This window comes from Elephas maximus, chromosome 1, assembly GCF_024166365.1.
Source record: "Elephas maximus indicus isolate mEleMax1 chromosome 1, mEleMax1 primary haplotype, whole genome shotgun sequence".
NCBI classification, from domain to species: Eukaryota; Metazoa; Chordata; class Mammalia; order Proboscidea; family Elephantidae; genus Elephas; species Elephas maximus.
In genome coordinates this window covers 99675490-99694585 of record NC_064819.1, presented here as the reverse complement: position 1 = coordinate 99694585, position 19096 = coordinate 99675490, and the positions used below count along the sequence as shown (strand labels likewise).

The window sequence follows — 19096 nt, the reverse complement described above, 5'->3', positions numbered from 1 at the left end:
GAACCTAACCAAGTCCCTGCTCTTCTTTCTCACAGCTGCTCATGGCACAAATTCATAAGATGCATGCTTACCATCTTTCCCTTCCTAGAGTGGGTATGTTTGTATCGATTCAAGGATTGGCTTCTTGGAGACTTAATTGCTGGTATAAGTGTTGGCCTTGTGCAAGTTCCCCAAGGTAAGGAAGACAACGAAGCCTTTTTATTCAAAACCAATAAATCAGAACTTGTCCACTTGTCCGGGGTAAACAATTACTTGTGTTAGATGAATAGAAAAAAAAATGTAAATTCCATCACATGATTACCATTTATTTGTAGCCTTACCTGCCAGATTTTTAACCCCTCCAAGTGGTTCCAAAAGACTCAGTTTAGTTTAGACCCCTGAGTACTTCCCAGAGTATTTGCAATGCCCACTCTTCACCATTTTTTGCTTAACTAGTCTTTTCATATTCACATGACTATGCTAGACCTCACTTGGCATTGGTTTTATGTAGAAAGGTGAAGGATAAGAAACCCAACATGCCAACCTCTCTTCAGCAGGAGTCCTAACAGCTGGTCACATAACAGTCCGGGTCTTTGGTCTTCCAAGTAGCAGTTCAGATGTAAAAGAATAAGATCACACAGAGCAATATGGGAGCTATCTGGGCTTTAGAAGCCTCATTTCCCAGATAGTAACCAACATTTCTTATAATAGTCTCATGAATGTTGATCCAGGGTCCCATAGGGACATGCCCAGTTAATAAGCATCTCCATGCTCAGAGTCCAAAGCTAGGGTTTCCCATTGGGTGTTTATAGTTCATTCATAGTCCTCTTGGTCCAGATGGAGTATACCAATAGGGCTCATTTTTACCATAAGCAATGTTGCCTGGTAACACAGCTGATATTCCAGTGTTATCACGTTTCCAGGGAAACGGAGCTAGAAAGTTAACCCAAGATCAAATTTATCCACAGAGAAAGAAGAGGGGCTTTGTTAATCTTTTAGTCAAGTAGTTCACAATTCCCCATCGTAGTCTTTAAATACTGCCATTTCTCCATTCTTCTGAGGGCAGCCAGTAATGGGTGGAGCTTATGATTGTGCAGTTTGTACAGAGCACAGAGGAGTCCAGCCAAAGGGACAAGTGGTAGCTGACGTCCAACTTTGGCACAGGGAGAAGGCTCAGTTGAGGAAAAGGGATGCCTTTTAATTGTCATGCAGTAAAATTGACTTTATTTCCTTTCAGTGTATAGTTCTATGAATTTTAAAGCATACATATATGTATATACATATATATATTTGTGTAACCACCACGACAATCAGGATACATAACAATTTTATCACCCCCAAAACTCTCTTGTGCCATCTCTTTTAATCACATCCCTCCCCGACCCCTGATCCTTGGCAGCCACTGATCTGTTCTCTATCACTATAGTTTTGGTTTTTTGAGAATGTCATATCAATGGAATTGTGCAGTATATAACCTTTGAAAGTTGGCTTTTTTCTTTCAGCATTAGGTCTCTGAGGTTCATGTAAGTTGTTGTATGTGGCATCAGTAGTTTTTTGTTATTGAGTAATAATTCCATTGTATGGATGTTCCATAGTTGGTTTATCCATTCACCTGTTAATGGACATTTGGGTTGTTTCCAGGCTTTGGCTATCACAAAGTTGCTATGAACATTCACCTACAGGTTTTTGTGTGAGCATGGTTTTCATTTCTCTAAGGTAAATACCAGGAGTGGAATTGCTGGTCATATAGTTCATATGGTAAGTATATGTTTAACCTTATAAGAAACTGCCAAACTGTCTTCCAGAGTAGCTGTACCTACTATTTTACATTTCTACCCGCAGTGCATGAGAATTCCAATTCCTCCACATCTTCATCAGCACTTGATATTGTCAGTATTTTTTAATTAAACTTTTCATTGTGAGATAATTATAAATTCACATGCATTGATAAGAAACAATACACAGAGATCCCATGTGCCCTTTGCCCAGTTTCTCAATGGTAATATCTTGCAAAACTGTATTACAACCTCACAACCAGGATATTGGTATTGATACAGTTAAGATACAGGACATTTTCATTGCCACAGGGATCCTTCATGTTTCCTTTTTATAGCTACACCCGCTTCCCTTCTGCCCTACCCCCCTTTAACCTCTGGCAACCACGAATTTGTCCTCCACTTATATAATTTTACCATTTCAAGAATGTTATATAATGGAATCAACAATATATAACCTTTTGGGATTGGCTTTTTTTCACTCAGCATAATTTTCTGGAGATTGTTGCCTGCCTCGTTAATACGTATCAATGGTTTGCTCCTTTTTATTGCCAACTAGTATTCCATGGCATGAATGTACCATAGTTTTTTTTAACCATTCACCCATTGAACATCTGGATTATTTCCAGTTATTAGCTATTATAGATTTGTTGTTATTGTTCTTAGGTGCCATCAAGTCAGTTCTGACTCATAGTGACCCTGTGTACAACAAAATAAAACACTGTCTGGTCCAGGACCATCCTCATGACTCTTAATTATGCTTGAGCTCGTTGTTGCAGCCACTGTGTCAATCCATCTCATTGAGGGTCTTCCTCTTTTTCGCTGACCCTCTATAGTTATTTACAAATATCTTACAGGTATATTACAAATACAGCTGTTATAAATATTCATGTACAGGTTTTTATGTGAAAATATGTTTCCATTTATCTGGTATAAAAACCCAGGAGTACAATTGCGGGGTTATATGGTAATTGTGTGTTTAGTTTTTTAAGAAACTGTCATGTTGTTTTCCTGGTGGCTGTATGATTTTACATTCCCATTTTCTCTGCATCTTCACCAGCATTTGGTATTGTCGCTATTTTTTTTTTTTTTTTTTTTAATTTGAGCAATTCTGAGAGGTTTATAGTGAAATCGTGTTGTGGTTTTAATTTTCATTTCCCTATTTTTTTTTTTTTAATGGCTAATGATGTTTGAATATCTTTTCATATGCTTGTTTGCCATATGGATATCTTCATGAAATGTCTTTTCATGTCTTTGTGCATGTTCTAATTGGATTGTTTGCAATTTTGGTGTTGAATTTTGTGAGTTCTTTACATATTCTAGATACTAGTCCTTTGTCAGATGTGTGTTTTACAAATGTTTTCTCCTAGTTTGTAGCTTGTCCTTTTTTTTTTTCATTGTACTGTAGATGAAGCTTTACATAACAAACTAGTTTCTCATCAAACAGTACACACATTGTTCTATGACATTGGTTAACAACCCCGTGACATGTCAACACTCTCCCTTCTCAAACCTGGGTTCCCTATTACCAGCTTTCCTGTTCCCTCCTGCCTTCCTGACTGGTGCACCCCTTTAGTCTTGTTTTGTTCCATGGGCCTGTTCGATCTTTGGCTGACGGGTGAACCTCAGGAGTGATCCCATTACTGAGCTGAAAGGGTGTCCAGGGGCCATACTCTCAGGGTTTCTCCAGTCTCTGTCAGGCCAGTAAGTCTGGTCTTTCTTTTTGAGTTAGAATTTTCTTCTACATTTTTCTATAGCTCTGTCCAGGACTCTCTGTTATGATCCCTGTCAGAGCAGTCAGTGGTGGAAGCCGGGCACCATCTAGTTATACTGGACTCAGTCTGGTGGAGGCCGTGGTAGATGTGGTCCATTAGTCCTTTGGACTAATCTTTCCCTTGTATCTTTACTTTTCTCCTTCCTCGTTCATGAAGGGGTGAGACCAATGGAGTTTCCTAGATGGCCACTCACAGGCTTTTATGTAGCTTGTCTTTTCATTCTCTTAACAGGTACTTCACAGATTAAAGGTTTATAATTTTGAAAAAGTCTAACTGACAGTATTTTTTAATTTTGCCATTCTGAGAGGAATGTAGTGTATCTTATCATGGTTTTAATTGGCATTTTCCTAATAGCTAATGCTGTTTATCATCTTTTCATGTGGTTATTTGTGATCCTCAAGTAATAATAGCAAAAGAAAAGTGAAGTGCTTATTCTAGTGTTCGCCCATTTTTTAATTGGGATTTTTATATTCTTATTGTTGACTTGTGAGATTTCTTTATATACGCTGGATACAAGTCCTTTGTGAGATACGTGATTTACAAATATTTTCTAAGTCTATATTTTGTCTTTTCATTCTCTTGGCAGAGCAAAATTTTTCCTTTCATGAAGTCCAGTTTATCAATTTTTTTTGTTTTATGGATTGTGCTTTTGCTATCACATCTAAGAACTCTTCACCTAACCACAGATCATGAAGATTTTCTCCTTTGTTTTCTTCTAAAAGTTTTGTGGTTTTATGTTTTATATTCAGATCTATGATCCATTTTGAGTTAATCTTTATATAAGGTATGAAGTTTAGGGCAAGGCTTTTTTGTTTGTTTTGTTTTTAATAATATTTTATTGTGTTTTCAGTGAACATTCACAGCAGTTTAGATTCCCATTCAGCAATTTCTACACAAGCTGCTCAGTGACATTGGTTACATTCTTCACAATGCGTAAACATTCTCAATATTTCCGTTCTGTTGTTCCATCAAGGTTTATTTTTGTTGCATTTTCCACATCATTTTAAAGAAGACTGCCTTTTCTCCCTTGAATTTTTTTCATACCTTTGTCAAAGATCAAATGGCCATATTTTTGTGAGTCTATTTCTGGACTCTCTATTCTGTTCCACTATGTATCTATCCTCCTACCAACACCACATGTCTTGGTTATTGTAGCTTTGTAGTAAGTCTTAAAATTGGGTAGTGTGATTCCTCCAACTTCGTTCTTTTTCAAAATTGTTTTAGCTATTCTAGTTCCTCCACTCTTCCATGTAAAATTTAGAATCAACTTGTCCACATCTATTAAAAATCCTGCTGAGATCTTAATAAGTATTATATTAAATCTATGGATCACCTTAGGGAGAATCAACATCTTGATTATGTTGAATCTTCTAATCCATCATCATGGTATGCCTTTCCACTTATTTAGATCTTCTTCGATTTCTTTCATCAGCCTTTTGTAGTTTTAAGCATGCAGATCCTGTACATGTTTTGATAGACTTATACCTAGTATTTCATTTTCAGGGGGGTTATTGTAAGTGGAGGGAGCCCTGGTAGCACAGTGGTTAAATGCTTGGCTGCTTACTGAAAGTTTGGCCGTTCAAATCCACCAGCTGTTCTGCAGGAGAAAGACGTGGCTGTCTGCTTCCGTAAAGATTACAGCCTTGGAAACCCTATGGGGCAATTCTACTCTGTCCTTCAGGGTTGCAATGAGTCAGAATCCACTTGACGGCCATGAGTTTTGTTTTGTTTTGAATTTTAAGTGTTATTTGTTTTTAAAGTTCAGTTCCAAATTTTTCACTGTTTGAATAGAGAAAAACAATTGATTTTTGAGTGTTGACCATCTTTCCTGTCATTCACTTATTAGTTCTAAGAACCTTTGTAGATTCCTTGGGATTTTCTACATAGACAATCATATTATCTGTGAATAGGGGCAGTTTTATTTCTCTCTTCCCAATCGCAATGCCTTTTATAACTTTTTCTTGTTTATTGCACTGGCTAAGACTTCCAGTACTGTTTTGGATAAGAGTGGTGAGAACAAACATTCTTGCCTTGTTCCTGATCTTAAAGGTGGAAGTATGGTCTTTTATCATTAAGTAAAATGTTAGCTGCAGGATTTTTATAGATGTTCTTTATTAGGTTGAGAAAGTTCTCTCCTATCCTGTTTGCTGAGAGTTTTTAACATGAGCAGATGCTTTATTTTGTCAAATGCTTTTTCTATTTTTTTTTTTTTTATTGACAGGATCATGTGGTTTTTATCTTTAGATGTTAATATGGAGGATTACATTAATTGATATTTTAATGTTGAACCAGCCTTGCATTACCAGAAAAAAGGAGTACCTTTTAAAACTCACACAAACGTAAAAAAAAAAAAAGATTCCATGTGGTAACCACAAATCAAAATGACTCATTTGTATGGATAATTCACTCCCAGTAAAGTATCAGAAAGTCTCTAGGGTATTCCTGTGGTGCTGTAATGGGAGAACTGAACTCTTGGCATTGATGCTATAACTGTGAGTCCTCTACTGACTCCCACCTATCACAGGTCCTTCAGTTCTGGTCAGAGTTTGAGGGCATCTATTGCCAAGTCATCAGTGTAATTTGATACTAAAATAAGAATCACCTTAGAATGTATAAATATACCTAGCATCCAGCACAGTCTCAAAAAGTATTTGTTGAATACTAATGACTACATAACTATATGAATGAATGAACCCAAACAACTCTTGCTGACCACAGAACTGTGTATTATTTTAAGTATTAAGTCATTCGTACCACCTATTCAAATGTAAGTAAAACTTTTGAATTATTCACCGTACATTATTTAGGTACTGCCTATTCAAATATAAGTAAAACTTCTGAATTATTCACACTATGTTATTTTATAATGTGGATAATTCAAAGTTTTTATTTATATTTGAATACACAGTACTTAACGACCCAATAATTTTCTTCAAATAAAGATACTACATGGTGATGACCTTATTTAAAAGGTGCTGGATCTTCCTTCCTTACAGTAGATTTTCAATTTATAAATGTCAAAAGAAAGTAGAAAATTACCATTAGGCAAACACCACAGGAAAAATTGTAGACAAGATCCACTAATGAATGCTAGAGACCAATGGGTGAAAGTTTCAGAAGAAACAGGATTTACATAGTTTCAAAGAATCTACTCCAAGATATTTATTAACTACCCCACTACTTTGCAGTGGAGAACCTGAAAGAAACCACCATAACCAATTTACCAACATCAGCCTCACATATACACCTACTCCTCACTTACCCACTATGTCATTATCTGACATTTCACATTTACAACAATAGTAAAAACTCTATTGTCTAATTATTTTGCACATTAATGACATACATCTGGCAATAATGGACACTGAGTTGCAAGGCGAAAATACATAACACTGGCTGTGATCGTTAAGGTTATATGTCAACTTGGCTAGGTCATGATTCTCAGTGATTTGGCATTTATGTAATGATGTAATTTGGCAGCTATATAATGATGTATTCTGGAAGTTGTGTAATGTTGTAGTCATCCTCCATTTTGTGATCTGATACGGTCATCCTCCTGTTTTCACATAAAGCCGATTTTCGCATAATAACCTGGTCTTTGGAACCTAACCATGTCGATAAGTGAGGAGTGGATATAGATATCATTGAACCTTTTTATATGATGCACTGAAAAGAACACAATGTCATTTCTGTAGAATTCTTGCAAAAAATGCATAACCTTAGTACCAAACCACACCCATTGCCACCAAGTCAGTTCTGACTCATCGCGACCCCATCGGGTTTCCAAGGGTGTAAATCTCTATGGAAGCAGACTGCTACATCTTTCTCCCACAGAGCTGCTGGTGGTTTCAAACCGCCATTGCACCACCAGGGCCCCTAACCTTAGTATAGTCATGCGAAAACATCAGACAAACCCAAGTTGAGGGGCATTTGACAAGATAACTGATCTACTAATACTCTTCAAAAGTGCCAAAATGATGAAAGATAAGGTGTATGAATAACTTTAAATACAAGAATCAGCAAAAAGCCAATTCCTCCTATGAGGTGGAGGTCAAATATATCCCAGATTTCCACATTCTTTAAGCTGTTGTACCACTCTATCTCTGACACTGGCACTGTCCCTCCCCTCAGCACTTTTTTCTCTCCCATTTGGGCTCGGCAATTCCCTGTAATGTCTCACAGAACTTACAAACTGTACTTACAGTTAAGTGGTTTATTGATGAATAGGGTAGAACTTGGGATCAGGATCAAGAGGCTACAACTTAGGAATCAGGATCAGGAAGCATGTAGACAGAGTTTCTCTTTTTCAGTGCAGGACAGGTCTCTCAGCTCCTCTTGGCTCCCTGAGGACAGGCTCCTCTCAGCCCTTCAGGACAGGCTACTTTTGACCCCCTCAGGGGAAGTTCCTTTCAACCCCCCAATGACAGACTTCTCTTGGCCCCCTGAAGACTGACTCCTTTCAACCCTCTCAGGACAGACCCCTCTTGGCCCTGCCATCTGTCGCTGCTGGCTCTGCGACTGGGCCCCTTCCAGGCTTCTCACAGTCTTTAGTATTATAGCCTTTGACCAGTGTTACAGCTCTTCTAGGAGGTTCCTTGCCTCTTCTCTCTTTTTCTCTGCTTCTTCTTTCTGCTATCTTCCTTATGCTTCTTCCTGCTGCTTCTCTTCTTCCTTATATCTGCCAAAGCTGTATAGGGTTGGCTGTATATATACACAAACTCCTTGTAAATTTCAAGACATGGCCCTCCCACCAGGCCCTCTTGGTAGGCCACAGATACTCCATTTACATAATAGACATGGCTCGTCTACAACTCACCTCATTTGCATAGTCTATTGAACAATCCCTGCAAGGTAAATATGAATCACAGGACAGGCTGCAGCCCAGGACCAGACAAAAAGTCAGGTTGTTTACAGCTTACCCAAGAAATGTCAATCAACTTGGACAAAAATAATAAATTCTGTGGGGTAGAAATTAGGGCAAAGGTAACTTCTTAGGGCTTAGGGGAAAATCTCTCAAGCTGTTTTTCAAAGAACCAAGACAAAAAGCCATATAAAGGAACTCATTTCACCATATAAGTAAAGACTGAGGGGCTGTTATAGATTGCAGGACTAAAAAGAATATATTTGTAACGCGTATACCCAGTAAAAGACTTATATCTATAATATATTCTTACAAATCCATAAGGCAACAAGTTGATAAAGATGTTCAATCTTATCAATAATCAATGAAATGAAAAGTGAAATCAAAATGAGTTACCACCAAGCACACTAAAATTAAAAATCTGACAGTATCATCTGCTATCACATTTGGACAATGGAAACTGTCATACAGTGCGCTGCTGGGAATGTAAATTGTACAACTATTCGGAAAACAGTTTGGCATTACCTAGTAAATGCCCCAACAGTTACACTTCAGGGTATATAACCTCGAGAGATTTGTGCATCTGTGCACTAGGAGATATGTACAAGAATATTCATAGCAGTATTGTTCACAGTAGCCCCAAACTGGAAATAAAGACAGGAGACCATGAAAACCAGAGACAAAGAGAATGGGGAAATAGCCACCTTGGATCGTGATGGCGTTTTAGTTCTGTCTGTAGTTCCTGCTGAGGCCCAACTGCAGTTCGTACCCTTCTCATAAATGCCTGATTTTGTTTAAGCTGATTTGAACGGGCTTTCTGTTTCTTGCAATCAGCAGAGCCTTGCTTGGGGAAAAAAAATGTGGAAAGGGAATTTAAGATTATAAGAGACTTAAGAGACATATCCACTAATTACAATGTGAAGACCTTATTTGGGTCCTGATTTAAACGGATTCAAAGTAAAGCATAACATGTAATAGCAAATGGTTTCTTTTTAAAGATCACCCCAAACCCCACCTTCCTTTGACTCAAGGTCTCATGAGGTCGGAGTCAAGCAGTCATCCCAAGGCTCTGTTGAGGCTGGAGAATCTACTTCCAAGCTCACCCAGGTGCCTGTTGACAGAACTCAGATTATCTGCTTCCAAGCTCACTCATGTGGTTGCTGGCAGGCCTAGGTTCCTCGACATGTGGGCCTCTCCATACGCTGGTTGAAGGTGTTCGGGACACAGCAACTGGCAGGACTAACTACCTTATCTGTGGGGTCCAATGCAAAATGAAAATATAAGGCCTCTTCAAAATTATTCAGAATTTCAAAATGGTGACAGCAGGGCATTAAACCAAATTTTGGGTCCTTCTGGGTGTGGGTCCCTTCTAAGCTGAGATCTTTCTGTGACTGCACAGGTCCACACACATAAAACCAGCTCTGGAGGCTGATGACCTGCATGAGAGAGAGAACAACCAAAGCAGAAGCCATGGTGTTTTTGCAATCTAATGTTAGAAGTGACATCCCATTATTTTTGTTGTATTTTGTTTATTAGGAACAAGTTACTAAGTCCAGCCCACACTTCAGGGGAGAAGATTACAGGGTGTGAATACCAGTTGGCAGGAATCATTGGGGGTCATCTTAGAGAGTCCTCTACCACAACAACTCAACAACTATAAGATAATCAGGGAAATATGAACAATGGATATTTGATAATGTTAAAGAACCATTATAAACTTCTTAGGTATGATGATGGTATTGTAGCTAAATTTAAATAGAGTCATCTTTTAGAGATACATATTGAAATATCTACAGACGAAATGATTTAGTATATGGGGTTTGCTTCAAAATAATATGGAGTGGGAGAGAAGTGGGGGCATAGATGAAACAAAAATGGCCATGAATTGACCATTGTTGAGTGAGTGATGGGTATACAGGAGTTTGTTATTCTCTATTTTTGTACATATTTGAAATTTTCCATAATAAAAACTTGAAAAACGAAATAAAGTCTTGCCGTCTAAGACAATAAACCTGCTCATTGCAGTCATGATTGAATTTGAATGAGCACACTGATATGATGTAAGTTGAGGGGGGAGGCGCAGGTCAGGAGGTGTAGGCTTGAAACATCAAAAGGATGACACTATCTTAATCCAGTTGCTTCAAAATTTCCAAATTCTTATGGTGCTTCCTGGAAAAGAAAGTTTAAGTATTGCAGAAGGAGCTGAAGGAAGAAATTGGCGTGATTGGCACATGGAAGAGAAGACAACACATACCAACGTTGAGTCAAGTTAGTTAAGTGTGCTTCTTGCCTTGCTCTTCAGCTTTGTCTTCAGCCATGGAAGATTCCCAGGGCCTTCTTTTGCTGGACTGAGGGGAGGGGAACCCTGCTTCAGGGCTGTTGGAATTAGAGGTCTTACTGCTCTGATGTTTGCTTTCCATAATTAGCATTAAGACTTCATGAAAGGTGTTTCAGCCTATGATTTAGAATTGAGGTATAAAAAAATGCTTGGTAAAATAAGAAAAGAAGCTAAGAGTCAAAAAAAAAAAAAAAAGAGTCAAAGGAGGTAAGAAAAGGTACTAATTAAGGGCTTTATGTCAAGGGATATTATTACCCATACTCAGCTATATACATAAAAAAATTTTTTTTTATGCATAGATCACTTTTATTTAAAATATTCCTTACAGTTTTTATTCAAGGTAACTTTTAAAAGCCAAGCTACATTTTCTTACTTAAATTATCTTGCTTTTCAGGCCTGATGTTTAGTTTGCTGGCAAGGCAACTGATTCCTCCTCTCAATATCTCTTATGCAGCTTTCTGTTCTTCAGTAATTTATGTAATTTTTGGATCATGTCATCAAATGTCTATTGGTGAGTTGAGTACTAGAACCATAGAAGGTGGATGAGTTTCCACCTCGGTCATTTCCTTATTGCTAAGGAACCCTTTTTAAAGCTGCCTTTAAAATGAAGAGAGGCAGAAGATTGACATTCTATCTGTAGAGTTAGTGTTCAGATTGTAGGAATTAAACACTTCATTTAGTATGCTACTGCTAATGTAACCGCCAGAAAAACAGGCCAGCGAGGTATTTCCCGAAGAAATTAAAGGGAGGAGGTAACTTCCTTGGTGAAATGACCACACATTGAAATCTGACTGCCCTCAACCCAGGAAAGCCAAAAACTTCCTAGATGCTAGAGTGGATCCCTCTCTCAGGTGGTCTCAAAATAACCAAACTCTGCAGGGGCTGATGTATAGTATAGCATGTCAGTTTATTAGTTTACAATGAGAAAATGCTGTCATAGTAATCAAAGCACTCAAGCCCACAGAATGAGCACTTTCCTTCCCTGAGTCAAAAGTCCATCTACAACTTTTTAATTAGAAATGACTGTTACATGTGTATATATGTTAGATGTATATATGTTGATATGAGGATTAATTGAAATAATTTGGAACAGGTTTAGCTCAGGGTAATCTTGCATGTAGTAAACCAATCATGAATGTTAGGTGTTATTTTTCTTATGATTATTGATTAGCTTTGTTTCCTAATCCTTTCATTACCATCTCACTTTCACCTTCTTTACGAGCAGGCACAGTGGCTAAGCCTGAGAACCGTTACCAGTCAATTTCTCTTTTTGAATCCCATTCCACATGCCCATAATACAAGAAGAATAGTACCTGGACCACCAAGATCTAAAGTCTGTGAGCTGGACACAGTATGCGAGGCCAGAATTCTTTTCCTTGCCCTTTCCTCTCAATCGCCACTTTCAAATAAGAGAAGTTCTTTAGAATAAGGACAATACAAAATCAGACCATGCCTTGCTTTTGTCAATATCTGTCAGCTTACCTGGACTTTAAAACCTCACCTCTGCCCAAACATTCTGCTTCTTTTATAGGTTCCTTCTTCCTTGTGAGTGCTCTGATGATCAATGTCCTGAAATTGAACCCATTCAACAGTGGCCACCTGGTATTGGGAACTTTCCTCAAGGATGACTTTTCTCAGCCCTCCTTCCTTACGGCTTATAATAGATCTTTGAGTGTGGTGGCATCCACAACTTTTCTGGCTGGGATTATTCAGGTAGGATCTGAGTCTCTGAACTCCTACAGAAGAAATAAATAAAGGGACTAGAAGTGGACCCCTTGTTTTAATTGCTCCTGTGATCCATTGTGATATATCTGGAATTCCAGTGATTTGTTTTTGGAAAGCTTGTGGGATGTGTGGGTAGGCTCTCTCCTCAGTGACTAAACTCCTCCCTCTTCAGAAACCACCCATCACTGATTTAGGATGAGATACTGAAATTCCCATTGTTCACTTTTCCTCTAAGACTAAAGAAGTGTCCTAGGAACTATGGTCCACAGTTCCACTCATGATTTTACTCTTTTAAAAATTACATTATATTCTTTTAACAATAATAGCACTCATAGGCTCACCTACTACATTGTGGGTTAGTAAACATTAGAGTCAAACCTGAAATTTTTTTTCCTGCAACGACAGAACCTCAGCTAAAGGACAGTGATGTCACTGACTTATTAAAATACCAAAACTTATTTTTGGTGGTATCTTTCCTTTCCTCTGAGAGTCTTACCACCTAAAGCTTTACTTACTGAACTAAAGTTACATGTTACAGTTTAATTTCTCTTCTCAACTAACTCATTCTCTAGCCGATTTTTGCTCATCTACCCTGAGACTATCTTCCATTAGGTAAAGACTTATTGGGAGCCTACAAATGCAGGATATCACAGTGGGGAGGTCCCAGCCCTGACACGTATGACCTGTATGAACTTAGGTAAATGATTTTACCTTTGTAGGCCTTAGTTTTCTCATATTGAAAATGGGAATAATAATATTTGTTTTGCAGGGGTCTTGTGAGAATTAAGTGAGATGTTTTATGTAAAGCACTCAGACGAGGGCCTGTCACATAGTAAGCATCAATAAAGTATAATTCCTTGGTGCAAAGAACTGAATTGAGTACTTTAGCAGACAAGAAAAATAAAAAAGAAGATATAGCTCCTGTGGTTTAGAAAACAATTCAGTCTTGTGGGGAGACAAAACAGTATTTATAGGCAATATGCCAAGACCTGTTATCTAAGTGGCCTTGGGCATGTTTTCTCCTCTTCTTTGAGCCTCATTTTTTTTTAATCTATAAAAGGAAGAGATATTCCACTTTTGGGAAGATGGAATAAACATACCTTTTCCCGTTCTTCCCGCTAAATACAATTAAAACCCTGGACATTATATGCAAAACAAACATAAGAAGTACCTGAAAGGTAGAGAGAAGAAAGTAGATCAGGTAGGAACAAAACCAAAGGAACAACATGGTGGTGGAGTTCCCTGGGTTTTCTTTTTGCCAAGTATATCCCAGACATGGAGCTGAATAAACCAGAAATTCAAAACAACAGTGGTCACAGACATAAAAGCTCCTATAAGAGTCTCCTCTCTCTAAAACCAGGAAAGGGGCAGCCTTGGAACACAAAAAACTTTAAGACAATAACTGTTGTACTCCAGACAAACACCACAGAAAGAACTGTGACCTCACACCCACCCGTGCCAACAAAAGCTGAGTGGAAATCCTAAACTGGTATCCTCACCTGGCTGTAATAAGGTCCCCAATCCTTCAAACTAAGGTGGGGTTATAAAAGACATAGTAAGGAGTCAAGGCTTCCAAACTCGCTGAGCAGCAATGAAGTGCCCCCTGCCACTTCCTGCTGGAACTGGTGTCAGTGGAAGCTTAGTGAACAGTCAGGAATTTTACCATTACCCACCAGTAATGAGGCCACACACACACCACCACTACCACCACCACTGTGTATCAGTAGGGGCTGTATGGGGAGAAGGAACAAGGCATTCCTCCCTTTTCCAGCCAAAATGGTATTAGAGAAGGCCTAGTGAGGAGCCAGAACAACCATCCCTGCCTGCCTAGCAATAATGAGGAGCCCCTCCTACCTCAGGTGTCAACAGATGCTGAGAGGGGAACCTGGACTTCTACCTCAACCAGCCAGTAATGAGGAAGTACTCCTCTCTCATTCCCCTGCTGGAGCTTTGTCAAAATAAGCTACCTAAAATAGAAGGTTTAAATAAGATCCAGAGTCTCATAGCATAATGCCTAAAATATCCAGGTTTCAATAAAAAATCACTCATCCTACCAAGAACCAGGAAAATCTAAACTCGAATGAATGAAAAAAGACAATAAATAGATGCCAGCACTGAGATGACAGAAATGTTAGAGTTATCTGGCAAAGATTTTAAAGCAACCATCCTAAAAATGCTTCCATGAACCATTATGACCATGCTTGAGACATATTAAAAAAAAAAAAGCTTCAGCAAAGAAATAAAAAGTCTAAGGAAAGAAACAGAAAATATAAAAAAGAACTGATACAGATCCATGGAATAGAATTGAGAGCCCAGAAATAAAACCACACATCTATGGTCAAATGATTTCTCAGCAAGGGCACTAAGTCAATTCAGTGGGGAAGGAACAGTCTCTTCAACAAATGATGCTGGGTGAAAGTGGATTTCCACATGCAGAAAGATGAAGCAGATTCATACCTCACACCGTACACAAAAACTAATTAAAAATGGATCAAAGACCTAAATGTTAAATGTGAAACCATAAAGTTCTTGGAAGAAAACATACAGGTGAAGCTACGTGACAGAGTTTTTTTTGTTTTTTTTTTCTTCTCTTCAATGATTATCAAATTCAACAGCAAACCCATAAGCAACAGAAGACAAAAATAGGTTATTGGGACCTCATAAAAATTAAATACTTATGTTCATCAAAGGAATTTATCCAAAGTGTAAAAAGACAGCTACAAACTAGGAAAAAATCTTTGGGAACCATATACCTAATAATGGCCTAATATCCAAAATATATATAAAATTGTTACAATTTATCAACAAAAAGACAAATAACCCAATTAACAAAAATGGCAAAAGACATGAACAGACACTTCACTAAATAGGATATCCAGTCGGCCAACAAACACATGAAAAGATGCTCAGCATCATTAGCCATTAGAGAGATACCAATGAAAACTATAATGAGATACCATCTCTAGAATGATACTGACCAAAAAAAAAAAAAAACATGTTGAAGATGTGGAGAAATCAGAACCCTTATCCATTGCTAATGAGAATGTAAAAATGGTACAACCATTGTGGAAAACAGTATGGAAATTCCTCAAAATATTAAAAATAGAACTTCCGTATGACCCAGTAATTCCACTAAGTGTATACCTCAGAGACCTAAAAGTAGTGACACTGACAGACATATATACACCTATGTTCGTAGCAGCACTGTTCACAATAGCAAAAAGGTGGAAGCAACCTAAGTGCCCATCAAGAATGGAATGGATAAATAAAATGTGGTACATCCATACAACAGAATACTACTCATCCATAAGGAGAAATGAAGTCCTGATGCATGCTACAACATGGGTGAACCTCGAAGACATTATGCTGAGTAAGATAAGTCAATCACGAAAGAACAAACACCGTATGACCTCACTTATATGAAATGGCAAGAATAAGTAATATCAAATATGTATAGACAAATAGTTATCAGTGGTTACCTGAGGAAGGAGTGGGGAGGAAGAGAGGGAATTATTTTCTGAGATGTAGTGAGTTTATGTGATGGTGGTGGGAAAATTGGTACAGATTAAGGGTAATGGTTACAAAATATAACTAATGTAACTAATAACACTAAGTCGTACACCAGAAAAAGAGCAAAATGACAAATGGTGTGTTATATATAATTTTACATCAGCAACCAAAAAAAAAAAGGATGCAGTTGCTGATACTGCTTAGGTACAGTCTCATGGGATTTGTCCTCTTGGTTCTAAAGCTTAGGGTCATGGCTTAGTGGGACTGCCCAGCTAATTGGCCTAACACGGTTTTTAGAGTTTCTGTTCTACCCACAAGTTCAGTGAGTAGTGCCTTGGGCCTTAAAAGCTTGTGAGTGGCCATCCAAGATACAACAGTTGGTCTCAATTCACCTGGAGCAGCAGAGCAGGAAGCAGATCCAGGAATTGAAGAAGGAACTGGGGTTCAGGTCTGGTTGCCTCCGTGAACTACTGTCTTCTTTGCCATGAGACCAGAACTGTTTGGTACCTGACTACCATTATTGAATGTTATGATCAGGGGCTCAATAGATGAATCCTTCTCAAAAGGGGGAAAATGTGGAACAGAATTTTAAATTTCTTATGGAACTCAGTCATACTTGACCCATTGAGTCTGGAGGAACCTATGAATCTGTTGCCCTGAGAAAATTTTGAACCTTGAACCAAAATTGTCCCTTGAAATCATCTTCAAACTAAACAACAGTTTAGCTGAATTAGTAAAGCATGATCGCCTTGAGCATTGCACTCTTTTGAAGAATTATCTAGATGAGATAAAATTGACAACAGTAACTTTAAAACATAGATGAGTAGTTTATGGGGCAGTGAGTCTAAGTCAGTGGTGGTGAAATAATATGGGAAGAGACAGTGAGACTGATAACACAGTGTGAAGAATGTAACCAGTGTCATTGAACTCTACCTATAGAAATTGTTGAATGGGTGTGTCTTAGTTATCTAGTGCTGCTATAACAGAAATACCAGAAGTGGATGGCTTTAACAAACAGAAATTTATTCTCTCACAGAATAGGAGGCTAGAAGTTCAAATTCAATGCTCCAGCTCCAGGGGAAGGCTTTCTTTCTCTGTTGGCTCTGGAGGAAGGTCCTTATCATCAATCTTCTGCTGGTCTAGGAGCTTCTCAGCACAGGAACTCTGGGTCAGAAGAATGTACTCCACTTCTGACTCTTCTTGCTTGGTAGTAATGAGGTCCCTCCCCTCTCTCCTTGCTTCTCTGTTTTATATCTCAGAAGAGACTGACTCAAGATACATCCTAATCCTGTAGATTGTGTCCTGCCTCATTAACATAACTGCCTCTTATCCTGACTTATTAACATGATAGAGGTTAGGATTTACAAAACATAGGAAAATTACATCAGATCACAAAATGAAGGACAGCCACACAATACTGGGAATCATGGCCTAGCCAAATTGACACACATTTTGGGGGGAGATAATTCAATCCATAACATTCCACCCTTTGGCCCCCCACAACTCATGTCCTTGCCACATGTAAAACACACTTACCCCATCATATCATCCCGAAAGTCTTATATCAACTCCAAGTCCAATATCTCATCTTCTGCAAAATTTCTCTTCATCTATAAAATCTAGAATACAAGTTGTCTGCTTCCAAAGTACAATGGTGGAACAGGCACAAGGTAGGCATTTCCATTATAAACGGGAGAAATTGGAGGAAAAAAAGGAATAACAGACATTAAGCAAGTTAAAAACCTAGCAGAACAATTTACAGTAGCTCTCAAGGCTTGAAAATAATCTTCTGTTCTCTTGAGACCATCTAGGCAATGGCCCTGCCCTCCAGACTCTGGGTGTTGGCCACACTCTCCAGATTCTGCGTGGAGGCCCCTCGGCCCTGATCTTCAGCTTCACCTTCCAAGCCCACTGGAATGGCAATTCCACTTCCTAGCCTTTGGGCTCCATTCTCCGAGTTCATCTGAGTGGTGACCCCCACCTCTGCAGTCCCAATAGGCCCCCTGGGTATAGCAGCCCTGCCCCCTCAGCTTTGGGGAACAGATCCGGCCCCCTTCCACTGGCACTTGTGGAAGGTAGCCCAACGCTTCGGAACCAAGTTGGTGAAGATCTGACTGAAACTTAGGAGGCCACGGCCCCAACCTTTGAGACCCAGCAGGCTCTGGTTCCACCCTTTGAGACCCCAGAGGTAATGGCCATCCTCTTTGAGACCAAGGCAGCTCTGTTTCCTGTGCTCCTTATCTCTTCAGCTTCTGCTTCCTGGTTCCTTGGTCTTTTGGTCCCTCAGGCCAGTCCAGCCTCTGTCCTGCTCCAGCAAGTGTTCCTAAGCTCTTTAGCTCTACTGATAAGGGCTAGGAGGTACCCCACTCCACCAGTAAACCTTGACCTAGAGGCACTCAGCTCTCTCGTTCAGTGGGTCAGCAAGCCTAGCTCTATCTATATGTGCCCAGAGGCTCCCCACTCTGCCAGGAAGCCTCTTGCCCAAAGGAATTCATCTCTCTTGCTCCATGGATTGGCTCCCACACTGTTGCCAGTTCCTGGCTCTCCTGCTGCCATTTCTCTGCTGTTACTTCTTGCCGTCTGTGCTGTCTCTGGTGTTACACTTCTTCTCTCTTCCTTCTGAGCCCTCACCAGAACTGTCTTTGATGTCCATAATTCCACCAACAGTCTCTTCAAGGCAATCTAGGCTTTCACTATTAGGAACTTTAAAACTCTTCCAGCCTCTACCCAGTACATTCAATTACAAAACCGCTTCCACATAGTAGGTATCTGTTACAGCAGCACTCCACTCCTGGTACCAGATTCTCTCTTAGTTATCTAGTGCTGCTATAACAGAAATACCAGAACTGGTTGACTTTAGCAAACAAATATATTCTCTCACAGAATAGGAGGCTAGAAGTCCAAATTCAGAGTGCCGCTCCCTGTTGGCTCTGGGGGAAGGTCCTTGTCATCAGTCTTCCCCTGGACTAGGAGCTTCTCAGTGCAGGGACCCCAAGTCCAAAGTACATGTTCTGCTCCTGGCTCTTCTTGCTTGGTGGTAATAAGGTCCCTCTCCTATCTCCTCGCTCCTCTCTTTTACATCTCAAAAGGGACTGACTCAAGATACAGTCTAATCCTGTAGATTGTGTCCTGC

At 39.2% G+C, this 19096-nt stretch overlaps 1 protein-coding gene across 7 annotated transcripts in view; it reads left to right on the top strand.

The window, feature by feature from the left end:
* SLC26A8 (solute carrier family 26 member 8) overlaps positions 1-19096 on the top strand; it is a 90935-nt gene that overhangs the window by 14207 nt on the left and 57632 nt on the right. For 6 of the 7 annotated variants that reach the window (XM_049890580.1, XM_049890533.1, XM_049890522.1 and 3 more), the window contains exons 3-5: positions 36-175; positions 11123-11239; positions 12260-12441. In XM_049890580.1, the coding sequence (XP_049746537.1) occupies positions 36-175; positions 11123-11239; positions 12260-12441 (439 nt within the window). The remainder of the gene's footprint in view (positions 1-35; positions 176-11122; positions 11240-12259; positions 12442-19096) is intronic. The other variant, XM_049890544.1, reaches the window with a different exon arrangement.